This window comes from Drosophila novamexicana, unplaced genomic scaffold (genome assembly GCF_003285875.2).
Source record: "Drosophila novamexicana strain 15010-1031.04,08,12 unplaced genomic scaffold, DnovRS2.1 tig00000870-arrow-arrow-pilon, whole genome shotgun sequence".
Taxonomy (NCBI): Eukaryota; Metazoa; Arthropoda; class Insecta; order Diptera; family Drosophilidae; genus Drosophila; species Drosophila novamexicana.
The window spans coordinates 96,772-117,974 of record NW_020824830.1 but is presented as its reverse complement, the minus strand read 5'-3'; the positions used below and the strand labels follow the sequence as shown (position 1 = coordinate 117,974).

The 21,203-nt window shown below is 41.1% G+C and overlaps 2 protein-coding genes across 3 annotated transcripts; one reads left to right on the top strand and one right to left on the bottom strand.

Moving 5' to 3' along the window:
- The first annotated feature begins 208 nt into the window (after positions 1-208).
- On the top strand, positions 209-3,740 carry LOC115764736 (GTP-binding protein 2). Of its 2 annotated transcripts, none has more exons than XM_030707950.1 (4): positions 209-544; positions 1,742-2,446; positions 2,506-3,380; positions 3,444-3,740. In XM_030707950.1, the coding sequence occupies exons 2-4, from the start codon at positions 1,756-1,758 to the stop codon at positions 3,717-3,719; spliced, it is 1,842 nt and encodes a 613-aa protein (XP_030563810.1). In that variant the 5' UTR covers positions 209-544; positions 1,742-1,755; the 3' UTR covers positions 3,720-3,740. The 2 variants fall into 2 exon arrangements, with proteins under 2 accessions (XP_030563810.1, XP_030563811.1); XM_030707951.1 differs by lacking the exon at positions 209-544 and adding an exon at positions 642-1,462.
- A 354-nt stretch (positions 3,741-4,094) lies between these two features.
- Positions 4,095-5,419, bottom strand: LOC115764738 (evolutionarily conserved signaling intermediate in Toll pathway, mitochondrial). Its single transcript, XM_030707953.1, has one exon. It carries the CDS (start codon positions 5,367-5,369, stop codon positions 4,113-4,115), a length of 1,257 nt encoding a protein of 418 aa, XP_030563813.1. The 5' UTR covers positions 5,370-5,419; the 3' UTR covers positions 4,095-4,112.
- Between the last annotated feature and the right edge of the window lie 15,784 nt (positions 5,420-21,203).

Below are 21,203 nucleotides of genomic sequence, written 5' to 3'. Positions count from 1 at the left end.
CAAGTAGACTCATTTATTGTTTTTAATATTTAATTTGTTTATTAGACTATTGTTATCACGTTGACACACATTCGTGTGCTTTTGCTTTGTGGCCAATCAAAAAGCTGTTATGATATTCAAATCAAACCTGTTTTTCTGAAATACAGCTGGTCACTCTGTTGTCGCTTTAACGATTTTCAGCTGATTTGTTATCGATAATTATTAGCAAAATGAAATACGAGTAAAAGAGGGACTATGCTTAGTATATCCCATATTAGTTTTTACACTTGCTTAGCCCAGACAAGCTCATTTACCAATAATAATGTAATCAAAGCAGTATAGTTGTTTTTGTTGTGGGTGTTTCTTGGCGCCAAATTACCAAAATTATAAGTGCACAGTGTCCAATGGCGACGTAAACGTATATTTTTGTTCAAATTATCCAAGCATACATTAAGACAAAGCGTCTCACGCAATCCGAGTGCATTATTCGTCAACATAAATTGCACAAAAAACTGCGCGCATAAAACTGGTTTGGCTCAAGACGATTTGCCATCTATTGTGAAATGTGAGTATGATGAAATATGTTCATATGCTGGATGATGAAATATGCAAATACGCGGGAAAGGGGGCTCGACGAGACGGGCAAATGGGTTTTTATATGCATACATATACAGTTATTATTTATATGCAACTGTTTACGTATATGCTTGTGGTATTTACAACTGTTTATTGTGTATAAAATTGACACGTACTCATTGTGAACATATTTATACACGTAATTCCCATCGAAAGCTTTCTTTGAAATAAATAAAAACAAAAGATAATTACGCCAGAAGTGCAAATTTGTTATCTGATTTATTCATTCAGCGTCGTCGCAGCTGATCAAAACAAATACATACATAGCTGGCAATTTGTATAGAAAACCAAGGAGCAGAGCCAACAACGACAAAATGCGAAAAAACATACAGAAAGCACGGCCCAATAACGAGCGGTACATTCAAGCTAAGCTTAACCGACTGCTGCATGCGCTCTACGCATTCGCTGTTACAAATACAAGCACATCAACAGTGACAAGTTGGCGCAGTGCGAATATGCCCCATTGTAGAGAACAAGCAACGGAAAGCTCTTACGTGCGATTGCCACAAAGCAAGAACAAGTTATAAACAAAATCGAAAGGCAGCTGAAAACAAAAAGCACAAAAAGTACATACAAGATGCGAAGAGCAGCCAAAAGCAAGTTAGCCAAAAAGAAAAAAAAACAACTACATATATATGTATGTGTACATATGCGCGCATATTTACATGTGCATGAGTATGTGTGTATGTAAAGACTGGGCCAAAGCGCCAGCGTCCCCAAAATCGATTTTTTCGTGCCAGTGACACAATCGTACACAAGAAGCACAATAACGGTTCGAAACGGTAAACGTTCTGATTTAGGCGAAAGCAAAAGGCGCTTAATATTAAAAGTTTATTTTGCAGCATTGGTAAATTAATAATAAATATTAATTGTGAATTTCAAGTATTTATGCAGTGTATATGGGAACAGCAATACCTGCTCTGTGCTGTGTATGTATGAGTGCGTGCGTGTGCGTGTGTGTGTGTGTGCGCACATAAACAAGAGTTTCAAGGTCGCCCCGCTGCAAGCAGCAAAAGAGGCCAAGCCAAAAATATAATGTGTACGCTAAATGGCGCACTTGTCCGAAAATGTTTACAAAATACATGTTGTGAGTTTTCCTTTGTTCTTTTGCTCTCTGTTTTTACAGTTAGCAGCCACAATATGGAATCGTTTCTTAGTCTATTCGATCCCAACCAGCCGGACGATGGCTTCGATGAGGAGCAGGAGCTGAATGGCAACAGCAGCGGCAGCAGCGAGTACGAGGTGGATGCCAATGTCAATGGCAGCAAAAACAAGACCAACAAAAACAAGATCTGCAAAAGCAACAGCAACAACAACAACAATATTAGCAACAGCAATCTAATCTTTGACTTTGAGCAGGGCGCCCTGCCGCCCGAGCCGCAGCTGGGCAATGTGGAGTATAAGCTGAAGCTGGTTAATCCGTCGAAGCAGCGTTTCGAGCATTTGGTCACGCAAATGAAATGGCGCCTGCGCGAGGGCCACGGCGAGGCCATCTATGAGATTGGTGTTTCGGATGCGGGTCATCTGCAGGGCCTGAGCGAGAAGGATATGAATGCATCGCTGACCACGCTCAAGCAAATGGCCCATCATTTGGGCGCCAGCACATCCGTGCTGAGGAGCAAGACAGTTGCCGGGCGGCGATCCGTTGCCGAGGTGCTGGTCCGCAAGATACCCGACGATCAGCACAACATTGAAGTGCGCGTGGCGGTATTGGGTGGCGCCGATGCGGGCAAATCCACGCTGCTGGGCGTGCTCACCCAGGACGAACTGGACAATGGACATGGACGCGCGCGCCTCAATATGTTTCGGCACATGCACGAGATTCAGTCCGGTAATCGCTTAATACTTAAGATTCCTAGCTACAGTCACTAATCCAGGCTCCCTGCACAGGTCGCACTTCTTGCATCTCGCATGAAACTCTGGGATTCGACGCCTTGGGCAATGTGGTCAACTACAAATACAATGAAATGATGACGGCCGAGGAGATCAGCGATCGCTCAACCAAGCTGGTCACCTTCATGGACCTGGCAGGCCATCGACGCTACATGCGCACCACGGTCCAAGCGCTGAGCGGCTACTCGCCTCACTATGCCATGCTTGTGGTGTCCGCTGGCAGCGGCTGCAATGACACCACCGAGGAGCATCTGGCCATAGTGCGCGCCCTTGATATGCCCTTCTTTATATTGATTACCAAAACGGATATCACATCGCCGGATGCCACGGTGCAGGAGCTGCGCACACTGCTCACAAATATTGGCTGCCGCAAGGTGCCGTTTCTGGTCACCGACACGGATGAGGCTATATCGGCTGGCTCGAATCAGCAATCCGAGAATATTGTGCCCATATTTTGTGTCTCAAATGTGACTGGCACTGGTCTGAGTCTGGTCACCAAGTTTCTGTACGTGCTCTCGCCGGGCATCAGCAATGCCGAAAAGGATCGTCTCGAGCTAGAGCCTTGCGAGTTCCAAATTGATGAGATCTTTAGGGTAACCGACGTCGGCCCAGTTGTGGGCGGCCTGCTGGTACAGGGCGTGCTCACCGAAAATATGCCCATGAAAATTGGACCCCTGCCGGATGGCAGCTTTCATGCAGTCACTGTTCATACCATACATCGCAACAAGGCGCCATGTCGGGTGGTGCGCGCTGGCCAAAGTGCGTCCCTATCGTTTACGCCAACCCAGGAGCTGCCATCGCTGCGCAGCGGCATGGTGCTGCTGGGTGACTTTGGTAACCTGGATGAACCCTACGGCACTTACTTCTTTCAGGTTGGTGCAGCGCTGTCGAGATTCACATTTTACACTTTAATAACTTACTGTCTCCCATTGCAGGCCAAGGTCTCGGTGCTGTTCCACGCAACAGCCATTTATGTGGGCTTTCAGACCACGGTGCACATCGGCAGCATACGCCAGACGGCTGTTATACGCGGCATAATGGGTGGCGAGAAGCTGGGCACCAATGATTCGGCCTCTGTTATGTTTGAGTTCGTTGGACATCCGGAGTATGTGCGACCCGGCATGCGCATACTGTTCCGCGAGGGCATGTCCAGCAAGGGCATAGGCGTCGTCACCCAAGTATTTCCCGTCAACAAGACACGCACGAAGTAAACTCTGCGCCTGACCAGTGGACAGCTTAATACTTATTAAAGCTTATCAATATATCTCAATACGGATAACATATGTAGACATGTACATATTATTTACGACTAGAGTTTAGAGATTTCGATTAGCGTATGCAAAATAATGCGTATATGCCGCGAACTTGTAGCAGATCTTCTTTACATTTAGTTTCGAGTTCTGTGATTTTTATTTTAAGCTCAATTCCTCCAGTATATAAACACAGTTGCGTTACGGATAACTGATTCATTAGACAATGCAATTTCAAATTGAAAATAATGTACGAATTTTAATTTTGCCCACGAATACTTAATAAAGACCAGACGATAATATACTCCACAAACAAGCATGTTGCTCAGCAATTCATTTATTTCAAAGAACACGCTACGGTCTACTGCCAGACTGTTCCTTATTGCTACTCGTATCCCGGGTGTGCGCTGGCATGTTGGAGGGGCCTTCGATTTGCTCGGCCTTGTCGGGCAAGGTCGAGGTGAACCTAAAGAGTACGGGTATTTCGCCTAGCGCCGCATTGCCATGCGCCTCGAGCAGACGAATCCACGAAAGCAGTGAATCCTTGGTGGAGGTGCCAGTCGCGCAGATGGCGAATATGGTGCCATCGTCCTGCTGGTGGACCGAGCGCAGCTTGCCCAGCTGGTTGTGGCGACGCGGCGGTGCACGTCCAAAGAACGGCACACCGATCTGGGTAACATCATCCTCATCCACCTCTCGCTCGTCCAGCTGCGCCAGAAACTCTGCATCGGCATCGGCGCGCAGCGTAAAGTAATTGATGCGTCGATTCCGTATCCATATGTTGAAAGGACCCTCAATGTAGAGCGCCTTCTGTCGGGAGTGCTCACGCAACAGCTTGGACTGCTCCGGGCTCATGCCGCTAACAATCCACGTGTCGTCCAGTGAGTCTTTTACTTCACTGGTATGGAACACCTCAACTTTGGAACGCAGATCTACCGTGCACATGCGCTCCACGGCCAGCTTGGCGATTTCTAGCGTATCGTCGGGCACGGGATCGGGCAGCGGCCATGGCGATTGATTCTTGAATTTGGGCATCCAGTACATCATGCGCCAGTACTTGCGCAGCGGATGTCCCTTGTTGCCAAACACATTCAACAGCATCGCCTCCATTTCGTAGTCCGGCATAACGCCATAGTCCTCCATCTGCTCGAGCAAATCAATGATGCACTGCTGCTGCTTGGGATAGTGCATGAACTCGGCCTGAAACAGGTTCGTCGGTATGAACTTTCCCTTGGGCATAACATCTATCAACGCCTTGTAGACCTCCAAATCGTGCTCGACCCCAAAGTCGGGCATGTGCTTGAGTGCGGCATATATGAACTCGACATGGTTCCGCCGGTGCACATCGCGTTCCGCAAAGATCTCGACCATTGTCAGATACGAATTTTTGGTCTTCTCCTGCGCAGCTGCAAACGGATTTCGTATAGCAGGCAGGCTTCTGGACGTGCCGGCATTGTTCTTTTTGCTGCTCTTTGGATCTTCTGTGTTGGCATTCTCGTTGGCCTCGTCCGTGGCATAATTTCTGGCGAAGAGCGTGGGCGCTCGCTGTCTAATGCGTGTTTGATTAACTGTGCTATGCAATCGCAATATGCCATGCAATTTGCGAATCATTTTTATTTAAAACAAATCTATTTCATAAAACTAAGCTGAACGATTATAAAACAACAACAAATGCATTTTACAGCACTGCTCAAGCAGAATCAGCTGATCCGATATCAGAACGAACTATCGATAGCTCTTAGCACGAATAAAGACTATCGAAAACGATCTATCGAAAATGAAATACTTTCTCAAATGAGTTGCCAACCACAACTTTTTAACGGAAAATATACCGCCAATGTTTAAACTTAAAAGCTGATAAGAGGAAATATTTTCGGCACACCGAAGTTTAAATACCCCTAACGACATGTGGCTTAGATATGCTTATATAAAAAGCTTAATAGGCCATTAAATAAGGTAGTCCGGTTTGACAAGGTTTTGCAGAGCTATTAGGGTAATAGTAAAGTGATATATTGGTCTGATAGTAATAGGGGTTTGCCTAAATGTAAAGTAAAGTAAAACTAATAAATGCCGAGTTTGGTCATGAATTAATAAACAATGATCTTAATAAAATTATATGTATATTTTACATACAAAAACTGAATTTTTCATCAATCGATCTTATGACAGTTATATAATACTGTGCACCGATGTTGGTATAACTAAGAAACAAACTCGTACTGCATGAGCACAAAACCAACATACCCCGTGTCCCCATTTTACCCATTACAGGGTATATAAATCAAATATTTAAGGAATACAGTTAAATAAGTCGCATGGTATGATTTTACTCAACTGCGTAGTTGTGACGTCATCGTTCGTCATAGAGTTAAGGTTATCCTGATGATAGAGGATTGAACCGCCGCCCTCATAGATCAATCAAGAATGCACGGAACTAAAATTCGATGTTTTCAATGTGACGAAAAGTCAAACGCCCGCATGTTTGACTGTGTGTGTGTGTGCGTGCTCACAATACTCTTCAGCTGCTCATATTACGAGAGATAGAGAGAGAGGGAGAGAGAGAGAGAGAGAGGGGGGGGTACGTAATTTTAGGTGGTTTTGTTTATGATGCCAGCAAAAGTCGAATGTGTTGATGATATTATGCGTCATTAAAATTTCAATGCAGCGGGCGCTGTGTGTGAATCTTGCATTTGCTCAATAAACGTTTGCGAGAAAACTGAAACTCATCAATAAGCCAATCAGATTAATTCTTTGTTTATTTCCCATTGTTTTTATATTCCCTTCTTTGCTTTGTGGTGGCACTTAACGCCACTTAACGGTGAAAAGCCGTCGATTAGCGAGACGACCGCAAAACGAGATCCAGAACCTAGCGGCAATATTACTATTTCCACAGCAACAAATCTAACTGCTTTGTTGTTGATAACTTGGCCCTAGCAATGCTCGAGTTTAGGACTACACCAGATCAGGCCACATGCGCACAATAATGACGTCAGACAATGCGTTTATTGGAATAGATATATGTGCACATATGTATGCATGTATATGCATGCAAATTGGCATGCATGCATAGGTACAGTACGCCCTCGACACACGCAATGCACAACACGCAAATTCGTGAAGATCAAAATGTCAAAGTTTTTCAAAGTACATATTTATAAAAAATAAAAAACTTATTACTTTTAAGACAAATCAATTAAGTTTACTTAGATAAATATCCTTGTGGAGACACACGGGCTAACGGGCTTGCAGATATATGGGGAAAAGTGTGAAGCTCGTAAATACTGGGTAGCCGCAGCAGCGTAAGCTGCGGAACAAAGTTTGTTTGTATTTGTGACTTTGCTTAGACACATATGCATGTGTGCGTAGAAGGAAGCTAGACCCTCAACATTTTCGGACACTGCATACCAGCGCATGATTTCGAACCGTCGAAGTTTCCTCAATCACTTTTCTAGTCGAGCACTCTCCGTTGTCTTGCTCTTGCTCTCTCTCTCACTCTCTTACTCGAGCTTTAACAACGTTTCTTTCTTCGCTCTCTTCTTCAATAATAATAATATATACAGTAACTTGTATATGGCAAAGTTAACATACACATGTATCTCGCGCGTAATAATGAATAAATAAATAAATTATGCATGTCTTATGGGAATTTTTAGTTAAGTACATATTGACATGGGTATTGTACACTTTATTTTTACCGCTAGTATATTTACATGCATACATACATACATATATAAAAATGGAGACCTGGGCACAGGTTATGTTCTAGTCTTTAATTGTAAGTATGTATGTACATATGTATTTTGATGCAATTTCATATCAAATTGAAGTGGCGAAAAGCTTCAATTACTAGAGCTTATTCAATTTTCATTTGATTATCTTATTTTTTGTTTTATTTAAAATTTGTGATTTCTACGACAGAGCGTAAACAACAAAATGAGAAGCGAACAAAAAGAAATTTCTACGTAGGCAACGTGCGTCTACAGACACACACGTATGTATGTGTGTGTGTGTGTGTGTACTATTCATTTGTTATTCTTGAGGTATGCAATTTCCAAATATTCGGCGATAAGCTCAAGCAATGCACACACACACATGGACAGACACATGCATACATAGCTGTGCACTAAATTTAGGTACCGACTGTATATAATATATATTTGCGTGTGTGTGTGTGTGCATATCTTCATAGATGTAAGCGAATCATTGCGTCGATTTATGTAAGAAACAAATTTCGTTTGTATTTGTAAATACACTTGCGGTCAAAATAATAGTACTGCATGCAATCAATTTAAGAGCATACGTTAAAAATGTACTTTGAAATTTATATCAATTTCATATTAAATGTTTTTAGACGCAGCGAGTAAACACAAGCAAAACGTGCTCTGGTCGGGAATGCCCGACTAAGGGATGCCCTGAACATTCTTCTAACACCACCAAATGACGTTCGCTACAATTAAATAATAATCAAATATATACAGAGTATATGTATTCAAAGAGTGTGAGAAATGTTTCACACTTTCCACAGAATCCATTTCTCCTTGATAGAAATGGGGCTGGAAGAATTCTTTGGTAAAGTTCAAATTTGTGTCAAATTCATTTCCAGGAAAAATGGTTTTAAACGGGATTCACATTTTTCGTAGAACCGCAGTCTCCTCGGCCAATCTATTTTCAAAATAGAGCTTTTAACGTGTTGTAGCGATTTTGGCAATTCCACCCGAAATAGTGGAAAATTGGCGAAAAAATGTATGAAATGTGTCAAACTTTGCGGCTTCAGGATTTTCAGCAGCAGACAAACATGGACTATGGACTTTAATATAGACAAACCTAAGTGGAATTCAAGATAGTACGGATTTAATACCGGGAAATACCCACTAATATATGACTAAAATCTAAACGGAGTTGGTAAAAGTCATGCAGCTCGCCGTGCGCAGGGTATTTTCTAGTCAGTCAATCTGTAAATTCCTTAGCGAATATTTACTTATTATCGATAAAAATGTGTGTTTTGATGTGATTCAGACCAAATAGATTGATTGCAACTGCGTAGCTTAGGGTATTTATTAAGGATATATATTATACGATAATGAATTTCTCAACTATTTTTTTTTACCATTTTTATCGTGCAACTTTGTGGCCAAATCTCATCCGAGTTTGGATTTTTCTTCATGGTTTTCCCTCTAGATTAATCTGGCATTCAAATCAGAACACCGATATTTTAGTCGAAATTCATGTCCAAATCTTACCCCAAGATTCGTATATACCCATGGGTCAAAATTTACCACCCCCATAACTCGGTCAAATCTCATCCGATTTTCACGAAGTTTGGTTTTTTCTTCATGGTTTTCCCTCTAGATTAATCTGGCATTCAAATCTGAACACCGATTTTTTAGTCGAAATTCATGTCCAAATCTTACCCCAAGATTCGTATATACCCATGGGTCAAAATTTACCACCCCCATAACTCGGTCAAATCTCATCCGATTTTCACGAAGTTTGGTTTTTTCTTCATGGTTTTCCCTCTAGATTAATCTGGCATTCAAATCTGAACACCGATTTTTTAGTCGAAATTCATGTCCAAATCTTACCCCAAGATTCGTATATACCCATGGGTCAAAATTTACCACCCCCATAACTCGGTCAAATCTCATCCGATTTTCACGAAGTTTGGATTTTTCTTCATGGTTTTCCCTCTAGATTAATCTGGCACTCAAATCTGAACACCGATTTTTTAGTCGAAATTCATGTCCAAATCTTACCCCAAGATTCGTATATACCCATAGGTCAAAATTTACCACCCCATATCTCGGCCAAATCTCATCAGATTTTCACGAAGTTTTGCTTTATCTTCATGGTTTTCCCTCTAGATTAATCTGGCATTCAAATCTGAACACCGATTTTTTAGTCGAAATTCATGTCCAAATCTTACCCCAAGATTCGTATATACCCATAGGTCAAAATTTACCACCCCATATCTCGGCCAAATCTCATCAGATTTTCACGAAGTTTTGCTTTATCTTCATGGTTTTCCCTCTAGATTAATCTGGCATTCAAATCTGAACACCGATTTTTTAGTCGAAATTCATGTCCAAATCTTACCCCAAGATTCGTATATACCCATGGGCCAAAATTCACCACCCCCATAACTCGGTCAAATCTCATCCGATTTTCACGAAGTTTGGTTTTTTCTTCATGGTTTTCCCTCTAGATTAATCTGGCATTCAAATCTGAACACCAATTTCTAGTCGAAATTCATGTCCAAATCTTACCCCAAGATTCGTATATACCCATGGGCCAAAATTCACCACCCCCATAACTCGGTCAAATCTCATCCGATTTTCACGAAGTTTGGTTTTTTCTTCATGGTTTTCCCTCTAGATTAATCTGGCACTCAAATCTGAACACCGATTTTTTAGTCGAAATTCATGTCCAAATCTTACCCCAAGATTCGTATATACCTATGGGTCAAAATTTACCACCCCCATAACTCGGTCAAATCTCATCCGATTTTCACGAAGTTTGGATTTTTCTTCATGGTTTTCCCTCTAGATTAATCTGGCACTCAAATCTGAACACCGATTTTTTAGTCGAAATTCATGTCCAAATCTTACCCCAACATTCGTATATACCCATAGGTCAAAATTTACCACCCCATATCTCGGCCAAATCTCATCAGATTTTCACGAAGTTTGGATTTTTCTTCATGGTTTTCCCTCTAGATTAATCTGGCACTCAAATCTGAACACCGATTTTTTAGTCGAAATTCATGTCCAAATCTTACCCCAACATTCGTATATACCCATAGGTCAAAATTTACCACCCCATATCTCGGCCAAATCTCATCAGATTTTCACGAAGTTTTGCTTTATCTTCATGGTTTTCCCTCTAGATTAATCTGGCATTCAAATCTGAACACCGATTTTTTAGTCGAAATTCATGTCCAAATCTTACCCCAAGATTCGTATATACCCATGGGCCAAAATTCACCACCCCCATAACTCGGTCAAATCTCATCCGATTTTCACGAAGTTTGGATTTTTCTTCATGGTTTTCCCTCTAGATTAATCTGGCATTCAAATCTGAACACCGATATTTTAGTCGAAATTCAAGTCCAAATCTTACCCCAAGATTCGTATATACCCATAGGTCAAAATTTACCACCCCATATCTCGGCCAAATCTCATCAGATTTTCACGAAGTTTGGCTTTATCTTCATGGTTTTCCCTCTAGATTAATCTGGCATTCAAATCTGAACACCGATTTTTTAGTCGAAATTCATGTCCAAATCTTACCCCAACATTCGTATATACCCATGGGTCAAAATTTACCACCCCCATAACTCGGTCAAATCTCATCCGATTTTCACGAAGTTTGGGTTTTTCTTCATGGTTTTCCCTCTAGATTAATCTGGCATTCAAATCTGAACACCGATTTTTTAGTCGAAATTCATGTCCAAATCTTACCTCAAGATTCGTATATAGACATGGGTCAAAATTTACCACTCCCATAACTCGGTGAAATCTCTTCCGATTTTCACGAAGTTTGGCTTTATCTTCATGGTTTTCCCTCTAGATTAATCTGGCATTCAAATCTGAACACCGATTTTTTAGTCGAAATTCATGTCCAAATCTTACCCCAAGATTCGTATATACCCATGGGTCAAAATTTACCACCCCCATAACTCGGTCAAATCTCATCCGATTTTCACGAAGTTTGGATTTTTCTTCATGGTTTTCCCTCTAGATTAATCTGGCACTCAAATCTGAACACCGATTTTTTAGTCGAAATTCATGTCCAAATCTTACCCCAAGATTCGTCTATACCCATGGGTCAAAATTTACCACCCCATATCTCGGCCAAATCTCATCAGATTTGCACGAAGTTTTGCTTTATCTTCATGGTTTTCCCTCTAGATTAATCTGGCATTCAAATCTGAACACCGATTTTTTAGTCGTAATTCATGTCCAAATCTTACCCCAAGATTCGTATATACCCATGGGTCGAAATTTACCACCCCCATATCTCTGCCAAATCTCATCCGATTTTCACGAAGTTTGGTTTTTTCTTCATGGTTTTCCCTCTAGATTAATCTGGCATTCAAATCTGAACACCGATTTTTTAGTCGAAATTCATGTCCAAATCTTACCCCAAGATTCGTATATACCCATGGGTCAAAATTTACCACCCCATAACTCGGTCAAATCTCATCCGATTTTCACGAAGTTTGGTTTTTTCTTCATGGTTTTCCCTCTAGATTAATCTGGCACTCAAATCTGAACCCCGATTTTTTAGTCGAAATTCATGTCCAAATCTTACCTCAAGATTCGTATATAGGCATGGGTCAAAATTTACCACTCCCATAACTCGGTGAAATCTCATCCGATTTTCACGAAGTTTGGCTTTATCTTCATGGTTTTCCCTCTAGATTAATCTTGCATTCAAATCTGAACACCAATTTCTAGTCGAAATTCATGTCCAAATCTTACCCCAAGATTCGTATATACCCATGGGCCAAAATTCACCACCCCCATAACTCGGTCAAATCTCATCCGATTTTCACGAAGTTTGGATTTTTCTTCATGGTTTTCCCTCTAGATTAATCTTGCATTCAAATCTGAACACCAATTTCTAGTCGAAATTCATGTCCAAATCTTACCCCAAGATTCGTATATACCCATGGGTCAAAATTTACCACCCCCATAACTCGGTCAAATCTCATCCGATTTTCACGAAGTTTGGATTTTTCTTCATGGTTTTCCCTCTAGATTAATCTGGCATTCAAATCTGAACACCGATTTTTTAGTCGAAATTCATGTCCAAATCTTACCCCAAGATTCGTATATACCCATGGGCCAAAATTCACCACCCCCATATCTCGGCCAAATCTCATCCGATTTTCACGAAGCTTGGCTTTTTCTTCATGGTTTTCCCTCTAGATTAATCTGGCATTCAAATCTGAACACCGATTTTTTAGTCGAAATTCATGTCCAAATCTTACCCCAAGATTCGTATATACCCATGGGTCAAAATTTACCACCCCCATAACTCGGTCAAATCTCATCCGATTTTCACGAAGTTTGGTTTTTTCTTCATGGTTTTCCCTCTAGATTAATCTGGCACTCAAATCTGAACACCGACTTTTTAGTCGAAATTCATGTCCAAATCTTACCCCAAGATTCGTATATATCCATGGGTCGAAATTTACCACCCCCCATAACTCGGTCAAATCTCATCCGATTTTCACGAAGTTTGGATTTTTCTTCATGGTTTTCCCTCTAGATTAATCTGGCATTCAAATCTGAACACCGATTTTTTAGTCGAAATTCATGTCCAAATCTTACCCCAAGATTCGTATATACCCATGGGTCAAAATTTACCACCCCCATAACTCGGTCAAATCTCATCCGATTTTCACGAAGTTTGGTTTTTTCTTCATGGTTTTCCCTCTAGATTAATCTGGCATTCAAATCTGAACACCGATTTTTTAGTCGAAATTCATGTCCAAATCTTACCCCAAGATTCGTATATACCCATGGGTCAAAATTTACCACCCCATATCTCGGTCAAGTCTCAACCGATTTTCACGAAGTTTGGATTTTTCTTCATGGTTTTCCCTCTAGATTAATCTGGCATTCAAATCTGAACACCGATTTTTTAGTCGAAATTCAAGTCCAAATCTTACCCCAAGATTCGTATATACCCATGGGTCGAAATTTACCACCCCCATATCTCGGCCAAATCTCATCCGATTTTCACGAAGTTTGGCTTTTTCTTCATGGTTTTCCCCATATCTCGGCCAAATCTCATCAGATTTTCACGAAGTTTTGCTTTATCTTCATGGTTTTCCCTCTAGATTAATCTGGCATTCAAATCTGAACACCGATTTTTTAGTCGAAATTCATGTCCAAATCTTACCCCAAGATTCGTATATACCCATGGGCCAAAATTTACCACCCCCATAACTCGGTCAAATCTCATCCGATTTTCACGAAGTTTGGATTTTTCTTCATGGTTTTCCCTCTAGATTAATCTGGCATTCGAATCTGAACACCGATTTTTTAGTCGAAATTCGAGTCCAAATCTTACCCCAAGATTCGTATATACCCATGGGTCGAAATTTACCACCCCCATATCTCGGCCAAATCTCATCCGATTTTCACGAAGTTTGGCTTTTTCTTCATGGTTTTCCCTCTAGATTAATCTGGCATTCAAATCTGAACACCGATTTTTTAGTCGAATTTCATGTCCAAATCTTACCCCAAGATTCGTATATACCCATGGGCCAAAATTTACCACCCCCATAACTCGGTCAAATCTCATCCGATTTTCACGAAGTTTGGATTTTTCTTCATGGTTTTCCCTCTAGATTAATCTGGCATTCAAATCTGAACACCGATTTTTTAGTCGAAATTCAAGTCCAAATCTTACCCCAAGATTCGTATATACCCATGGGTCGAAATTTACCACCCCCATATCTCGGCCAAATCTCATCCGATTTTCACGAAGTTTGGATTTTTCTTCATGGTTTTCCCTCTAGATTAATCTGGCATTCAAATCTGAACACCGATTTTTTAGTCGAAATTCATGTCCAAATCTTACCCCAAGATTCGTATATACCCATGGGTCGAAATTTACCACCCCCATATCTCGGCCAAATCTCATCCGATTTTCACGAAGTTTGGCTTTTTCTTCATGGTTTTCCCTCTAGATTAATCTGGCATTCAAATCTGAACACCGATTTTTTAGTCTAAATTCATGTCCAAATCTTACCCCAAGATTCGTATATACCCATGGGTCAAAATTTACCACAATATATCTCGGCCAAATCTCAATAGATTTTCACGAAGTTTTGCTTTATCCTCATGGTTTTCCCTCTAGATTAATCTGGCATTCAAATCTGAACACCGATTTTTTAGTCGAAATTCATGTCCAAAACTTACCCCAAGATTCTGGCATTCAAATCTGAACACCGATTTTTTAGTCGAAATTCATGTCCAAATCTTACCCCAATTTTCGTATATACCCATGGGTCAAAATTTACCACCCCCATAACTCGGTCAAATCTCATCCGATTTTCACGAAGTTTGGATTTTTCTTCATGGTTTTCCCTCTAGATTAATCTGGCATTCAAATCTGAACACCGATTTTTTAGTCGAAATTCAAGTCCAAATCTTACCCCAAGATTCGTAAATAGACATGGGTCAAAATTTACCACCCCCATATCTCGGCCAAATCTCATTAGATTTTCACGAAGTTTGGATTTTTCTTCATGGTTTTCCCTCTAGATTAATCTGGCATTCAAATCTGAACACCGATTTTTAGTCGAAATTCATGTGTTTGCGTTGAATGGGCAATTATTTAGACAGGAAGTCAGCCGGAGCTGCAGCCAAAGATGCAAGACGAGGCTGGGAGCTGCCGCGCAACTGCAGCCGGCGATGGACATGGAAAATGCAAACAGGCGCAGGGCGTGTGACAGAACAACAACAACAGCAACAACAAATGCAAGTAAATAAATAAAAAGCCGAACGGCGCATAACTAAAATAGCAGCAGATAAAAATAAACAAAGAGCGCGCGCGCCTCGCTGACAGACAAAGGGCAGAGCCCAGGGTAGGGATTGCAAGTGGCATCAGCATATATGTATATGGCCAGATATATGCACACAAGTTGACGGCAAACACACTGGAGAAGTTCATCATTAGAAATAGAGGCAGGGACTGGCGGGGGCGGCAGCTGAAAAAGGCCGACAGCACGGGCCAAAATATTTGGGCAGCTGTGCGGCCAACAATGCAATCTAATATGCCAAAAATAGTTGATCTTTTTTTTTGTATTAATAGTTTTTGATGATCATCAAATGAGCGCCTGACTAAGCGCTGACCATATGTTGTCCGGAAAAGATACTGAGATACTCCAGCAACGAGCTGCAGATACAGATACATATCAACTCCGACTCATATCACATTACGTTAATAGAGTCCATTCGGGTTTCGTGTCTTACATAAAGTTTTAAATACAAATCCAACACAAAAGCAACCACCAAGCGTTCCAGTCAAGAGGTCACCACACCCAGGCTCATAACTCAACCAAACCCAAGTCAAGCAGAGAGAGAGAGAGGGCGAGAGAGGGGAGAGGGACGGGGCAGAGTTTAACAAACTCTTTTGTTCGCAATGCATTACGAAAAACCAAAGAAAAGCAGGAAAAATCTGAGACAATAAAAAAGGCAAAAGCCATTAAAAAGCCAGACAAAAAAAATGCCCAAAAAGCAAAATGGGAAAAACCAGTTGGAAAACCAGCCGCAAACCAAATCAAAAATGCCCAACTCTGGTCTCCTATTGTTCAACATTTTCCGGACGGCTGCCTTCGACAATTGTCGCTAGTTTTCGCTAGAGAAAATCTCGCAACCAGTTTGAGTGTGAAAAGTAACGGAACGCCAAGATATTCACAAGTGGGTCAACTGGCGTGCCGCATGCAAGGCCCGGGCGAAGGGGCCAGAGATCGGGCAACTGACCCACATGCAACATGCAACATGCCACATGCAAGGCGCTGCTTTGATTTATGCCACGAAATCAACTCACAAAGGTTCTCATATAAATATATCATATTCTCGAGCTGTTGTCACTATTCTATCTATCAACAAACGCGCGCAACCCCTGCCTTAATTATATTTTCTGTTTTTTTTTCTTTTTGTGAATTATGAGCTGGACATTGGTCACTCGAAACGGGCCAGCTGGTGGGTCAGTCCCCAGAGAGAGAGAGACACACAGAGTCCAGCCGCAGCTCCTCACCTTCTCGCCTAATTGCGGCCATCCTAGACACGGGACACTCGCCGAACAAATCCCGGCCCGGGCCTGCAACTGCAATTGGAGGCGCGTGAGATTTATGAGCTCTCCCAGACGACAGACAACTATTGCAATTAAGCGTACCCCAAAAGAGGCGAGACTCAGTCCATATATGTAAATATATAGACGTGCACGTATATTCATGTGCCCGCCAGCGCAGTTGGGTTGCCCGAATTGTAAGATAAATGCGGCAAATTAGCACATCAGCAACAACAACAACAACAACAACAACAACAAAAAGAAGAAACATAAGAAGAACGACGACAATTATAAATATCGGACAGTTAAGCTGATATTATACAAACCGGAACTGTAAAACTCTCAGGCTCTGCAAATGAGAACTTGATTGAATCTCATATATATTCACACACACATCCGCTTTTAATCAAATAGAAAGAACGATTATCTAAGACTAAGGAACATCGCACAGATATATCAGTTTTGCGATATAAGTTTCTATATATTTCTACAAGAAACTCAATTTTGGTCTATTTTCTCAAATAAGATATTTACATTATGTTTGCTTTCTTTCAATTTCTCTCACTACAAATGAGAACTTGATTGAATTCCACGCATATTCCACACAACAGAATATTCCACAATAGAAAGAACGATTATCTTAGACTAAGACTTTATCTAAGACTTTGCGATATACGTTTCTATACATCTATATATCTACATATCGGTATATCTATATATCTATATATCTATATATCGGTATATCTATATATCTATATATCGTTATATCTATATATCGCATTCGGACTCCTACAATTCTACGCCTCTTTACAAGGCGCCTCTCTTTGGGAGTTATACATAATGTCGTTTGATTCCGATAGAATTTACTTATATGTTTGCATGGAAAGCTAAAATTTCAGATTAAACAGATATCTCGACATTTTCCTTGGCCCAAGGAACTACTGAAAACCGACAACAGCAAAGGCAAGTAAAATTATGAAGGGTCGAATTAAGGTCGAATCGGGCCGCATTCGAAATGGATCGACGTCTCCAGCAAAAATAATTCTTGATAAACTCGGCATGTGTCTAGAGAAAACGAAGATTATCTACAAATTTGGGCAGACTTCTAATGGCACGTAACTTCTTTGACCTTAATTTCCCCTAAGAGTCCATAGTCGATAGAGATAAATAATTGTATTAGTTAAGATAAGATAATCGCTATTCGTCACTTAACAACAATCAAAATCAAAATTTGCAATTATTATTAGAATATCCGTTATACATAATTGTTAATAGCTGACATCATTCTGTTTCGTAGATTAGCTCAGCAAATTGAATTGTCAGTTGATAGTTTATTAATTTAATTTCATCAGAATCTAAAGGTTAAGATAGACAAAATCGATTTGGTTGCCCGGCAGTTTAGCAATTGTTTAAGGTATTTTAAGGCCAATCGCGACAGCGACAATTCCGGTCTATGGTTTTTTTGGGGAGCAGATGTTATTTTTCTGGCTACCCCGCGAGATCCCTCCTCGCGCCTTCTCCCTCTACAAAAAACAAGAATTTGCGATATTTCTTGAGCCTGGCTGTGGCTCAAAGCAAAACAAAACCAAGGAAGAGCTGCCTAGTGCCGACTGGCAGATACCCTGTAACTTTCTTCTACTTTCTTGAGCCCCACGCTGAGTACCAAAGTCCAGGGTATGCAATAGTCTGAATCTTTTACTAGCTGGCGTATCTATATCTTCTTAGTCCCAGCATATAGTCAGGATAATCGAATTGATAAATCGATACTTATCGATCTTGTCGAACTATCGATTATTTGAATATAAATTCGACTTTAGGAACATCTGCGATACAAAACGCGAACTATCAAAGTATCTGAGATTGAAACATCAACAAAAATGTACCCAATTCTTCTTCTTTCTCGAACCCCACTTTGAGTACTAAAGTCCAGGGTATGAAACAGTCGGAATCTTTTACTAGCTGCAAATATATAAATATATTTATCTCTTCTTAGTTCCAGAATATAATAAAAAAAATCGAACTGAAAAATCGATATTTATCGATATCGCAGAAATAGCTTGAGCTATCGATAATATGCATTTAAATACATCTACGTCTCAAATCTCGAGATCAAATATTGACTATGTATACTCTGTAGATGCATTCCCAATAAGTGCAGGGTATACACGAAACACAGAGGAACAAAAATAATAAAAACCAAAGCACTTGTTCGGCTTGTTGAGCTGCGGCTCAACAAAATGTTGAAGGTGCGGAAGCGGGAGCAGAGAGTGGCCCGGTTTGTGGTGACCGAGAGCCTGATGCCTGATGCCAGATGCCCGGCTGTGTCTGATTCAGGTTTTGGTTTTGGCGCAAAAATTTGCTCAAAATTGGCAGCAGGTATATGTGTGCCTGTGCATGTGTTCCGCCAAAGCCAGCAGCCGCACAAATTGGCGCAAAATTTACAGATGCCTCACAAAAGGAAAGGGAAAGGGAGTAGGGAGTAGGGGGAAAAGATACGCGCGGGGTGTGATTAATACTCAGCTGTGCGCAAGACTTATTTATGTTTTCTGGCTTGTCAAACGACGAGGCAACTGGCTGCACTTTCGGCACAATTCCCAACCCGGGCCCAGACGCCGCCCCACGCACTAAAAATAGCTTGCCGTCGACCCTAATGTATCTGCTAGATACATTTTACACAGGCACATGTATCTGCTAGATACATTTAACGCAGGCATATGCAATGGGCGCAGCATGCACAGACTGTTGCCACGTGCACAAGCCCGGCAGCTCCGTTAATGATCTCATTTATTAATTACGCAAACGTGACGTCAGCAGGCACAGCCAGGCGCACAGGCACAGGCATACGCACGGGCGCGGGCACAGATACAGATACAGATACTTTGAATTAAGTGCGCCGCCTTTGCCGTTGCCTTTAACCTTTTGGTGGCATGCCACATTTGCAGCGATCACGTGCCGCGCGTGCACATTTTCCACAAAAATTTCCAACGACAAATCGACGCAAGGAAAAACAACAACCAAACGATTTTCTGTGGCACAAGCTGTTTTTAACGGAAGTTGGCCACAAAAGTAGCCCAGCAGCAGGCCCGTCACGTAGAACAGATAAAGCTGTACACACACACACACACATACATATATATATATATATATGCATACATATACATATGTGCAACTGAAACTGCGGCAAAGTGCAAAATCAAATCGAAACGCATTTTCCATGGAAATGACGCATCCGTTTTGAATCGCTTTCAATTGTCACAAAATTTCGAAGAGGTTTCGTTTTTTTGTTTTAGAAACTCATTCGCAGTGCAAGAGGGGTGCGGGGAGGGGTTATATTGGCTGCCCGTCTCTCTCTCTCTCTCTCTCTCTCTCTCTCTCAATCTTCACATATAAATCTATACGCACTACATATACATATACATAGATGAAGAGCGTAGAAAGAGAAAGAGTATTGCGCAGTTAGTTGCATTCGACTGCAACCTTATTATTTTTTTCTTTTGGCGCGAGGGTTGATTTTTGCATAGGACCTGTGCGCAACCCTTATTGTTGCATTCGCTGTCTGTTTGGGGGCAGGTAGGTGCCAAAAAAGAAAACCTCGAAAAATATATATGTATGTATGTATGTACAATAAATCCCATACTTGCCAATAGGCGCGCCGGCGTCTTTGTCTGGTCACAAATGACTAATCCTTGGCCCGGGATCAACTTCAGCTGTTTCGGGCCAACTCAGCAATACACAAATACACACATAATTATGTATGTGTGTGTGTGTGTGTCTATGTCGATTTCAAACTGTTTTCACTTTCATTTGTGGGCAACGCTTGAACGAGCGCCTAGAGCGCGAAAGTGTTTTTTTTTCGGTTTGTACTTTTTTGTAAACACGTCGCAGTAATTATGTCGTTTAATGCGGCATGAAACTTGTTCTGACCTTGAACTAGGGCTTAAACGGCATTAAATCATCCAAAAACAACAACAACAACGGCCGCAATACCAATGTAATATTTACAAAATCCATAAACATACATATGTACGTACATACATCTACGGTCACACACCACGCATTTTGTCTAGTTTGTGCCAGATCTGGCAGCTCTGCAAGTCGCTGTTACTTAACAGACTGAGAGAGCGCGCTCGCTCTTTAACAGGCATGCTGCAATACACTAACAAGGTATGACAAAAGTGTTATAGTGCTATTGCACAGCATGCAGTGACGTCATAAAAGCATTAATGGTTTAGCAATTTTTTTTTATATTGTATTGTTTGGTAACTGTTTCGCTTAATGTATAAGGCTCCTACAATATAAGTAAAAATAAACGCTTAGAGTTGTGTAATTAATATGCTGCGATCAAAATTTAATTTGACGCCATTGTATTTAATTTATAAAATATTGTGCATTGCAAAATTTTTGTGCTTTGCGCTACCTTCATAAAAATCACCTGTGCTCTTTCTCTTTGAAGAAAGCTAAATTTGTTCTCTTTTTAACAGTTATCAAAATTAAGAGAAATAAAGACATCTCTCAATGTTGATAACACTCAAGCAGCCGCAACTGTAAGCAACATTGTCAGCACTGTTATGCCGCTGTTAACTTTTAACTCAAGAGCTCACGTTCACTTACCCTTGTCATTCGTGTTGTAACATT

Coding starts and splice junctions, on each gene's coding strand:
- LOC115764738 (XM_030707953.1), bottom strand. CDS start 5,369: ATGATTCGCAAATTGCATGGCATATTGCGATTGCATAGCACAGTTAAT.
- LOC115764736 (XM_030707950.1), top strand. CDS start 1,756: ATGGAATCGTTTCTTAGTCTATTCGATCCCAACCAGCCGGACGATGGC. Junction 2,447..2,505: donor CATGCACGAGATTCAGTCCG/GTAATCGCTTAA, acceptor CTCCCTGCACAG/GTCGCACTTCTTGCATCTCG. Junction 3,381..3,443: donor ACGGCACTTACTTCTTTCAG/GTTGGTGCAGCG, acceptor CTCCCATTGCAG/GCCAAGGTCTCGGTGCTGTT.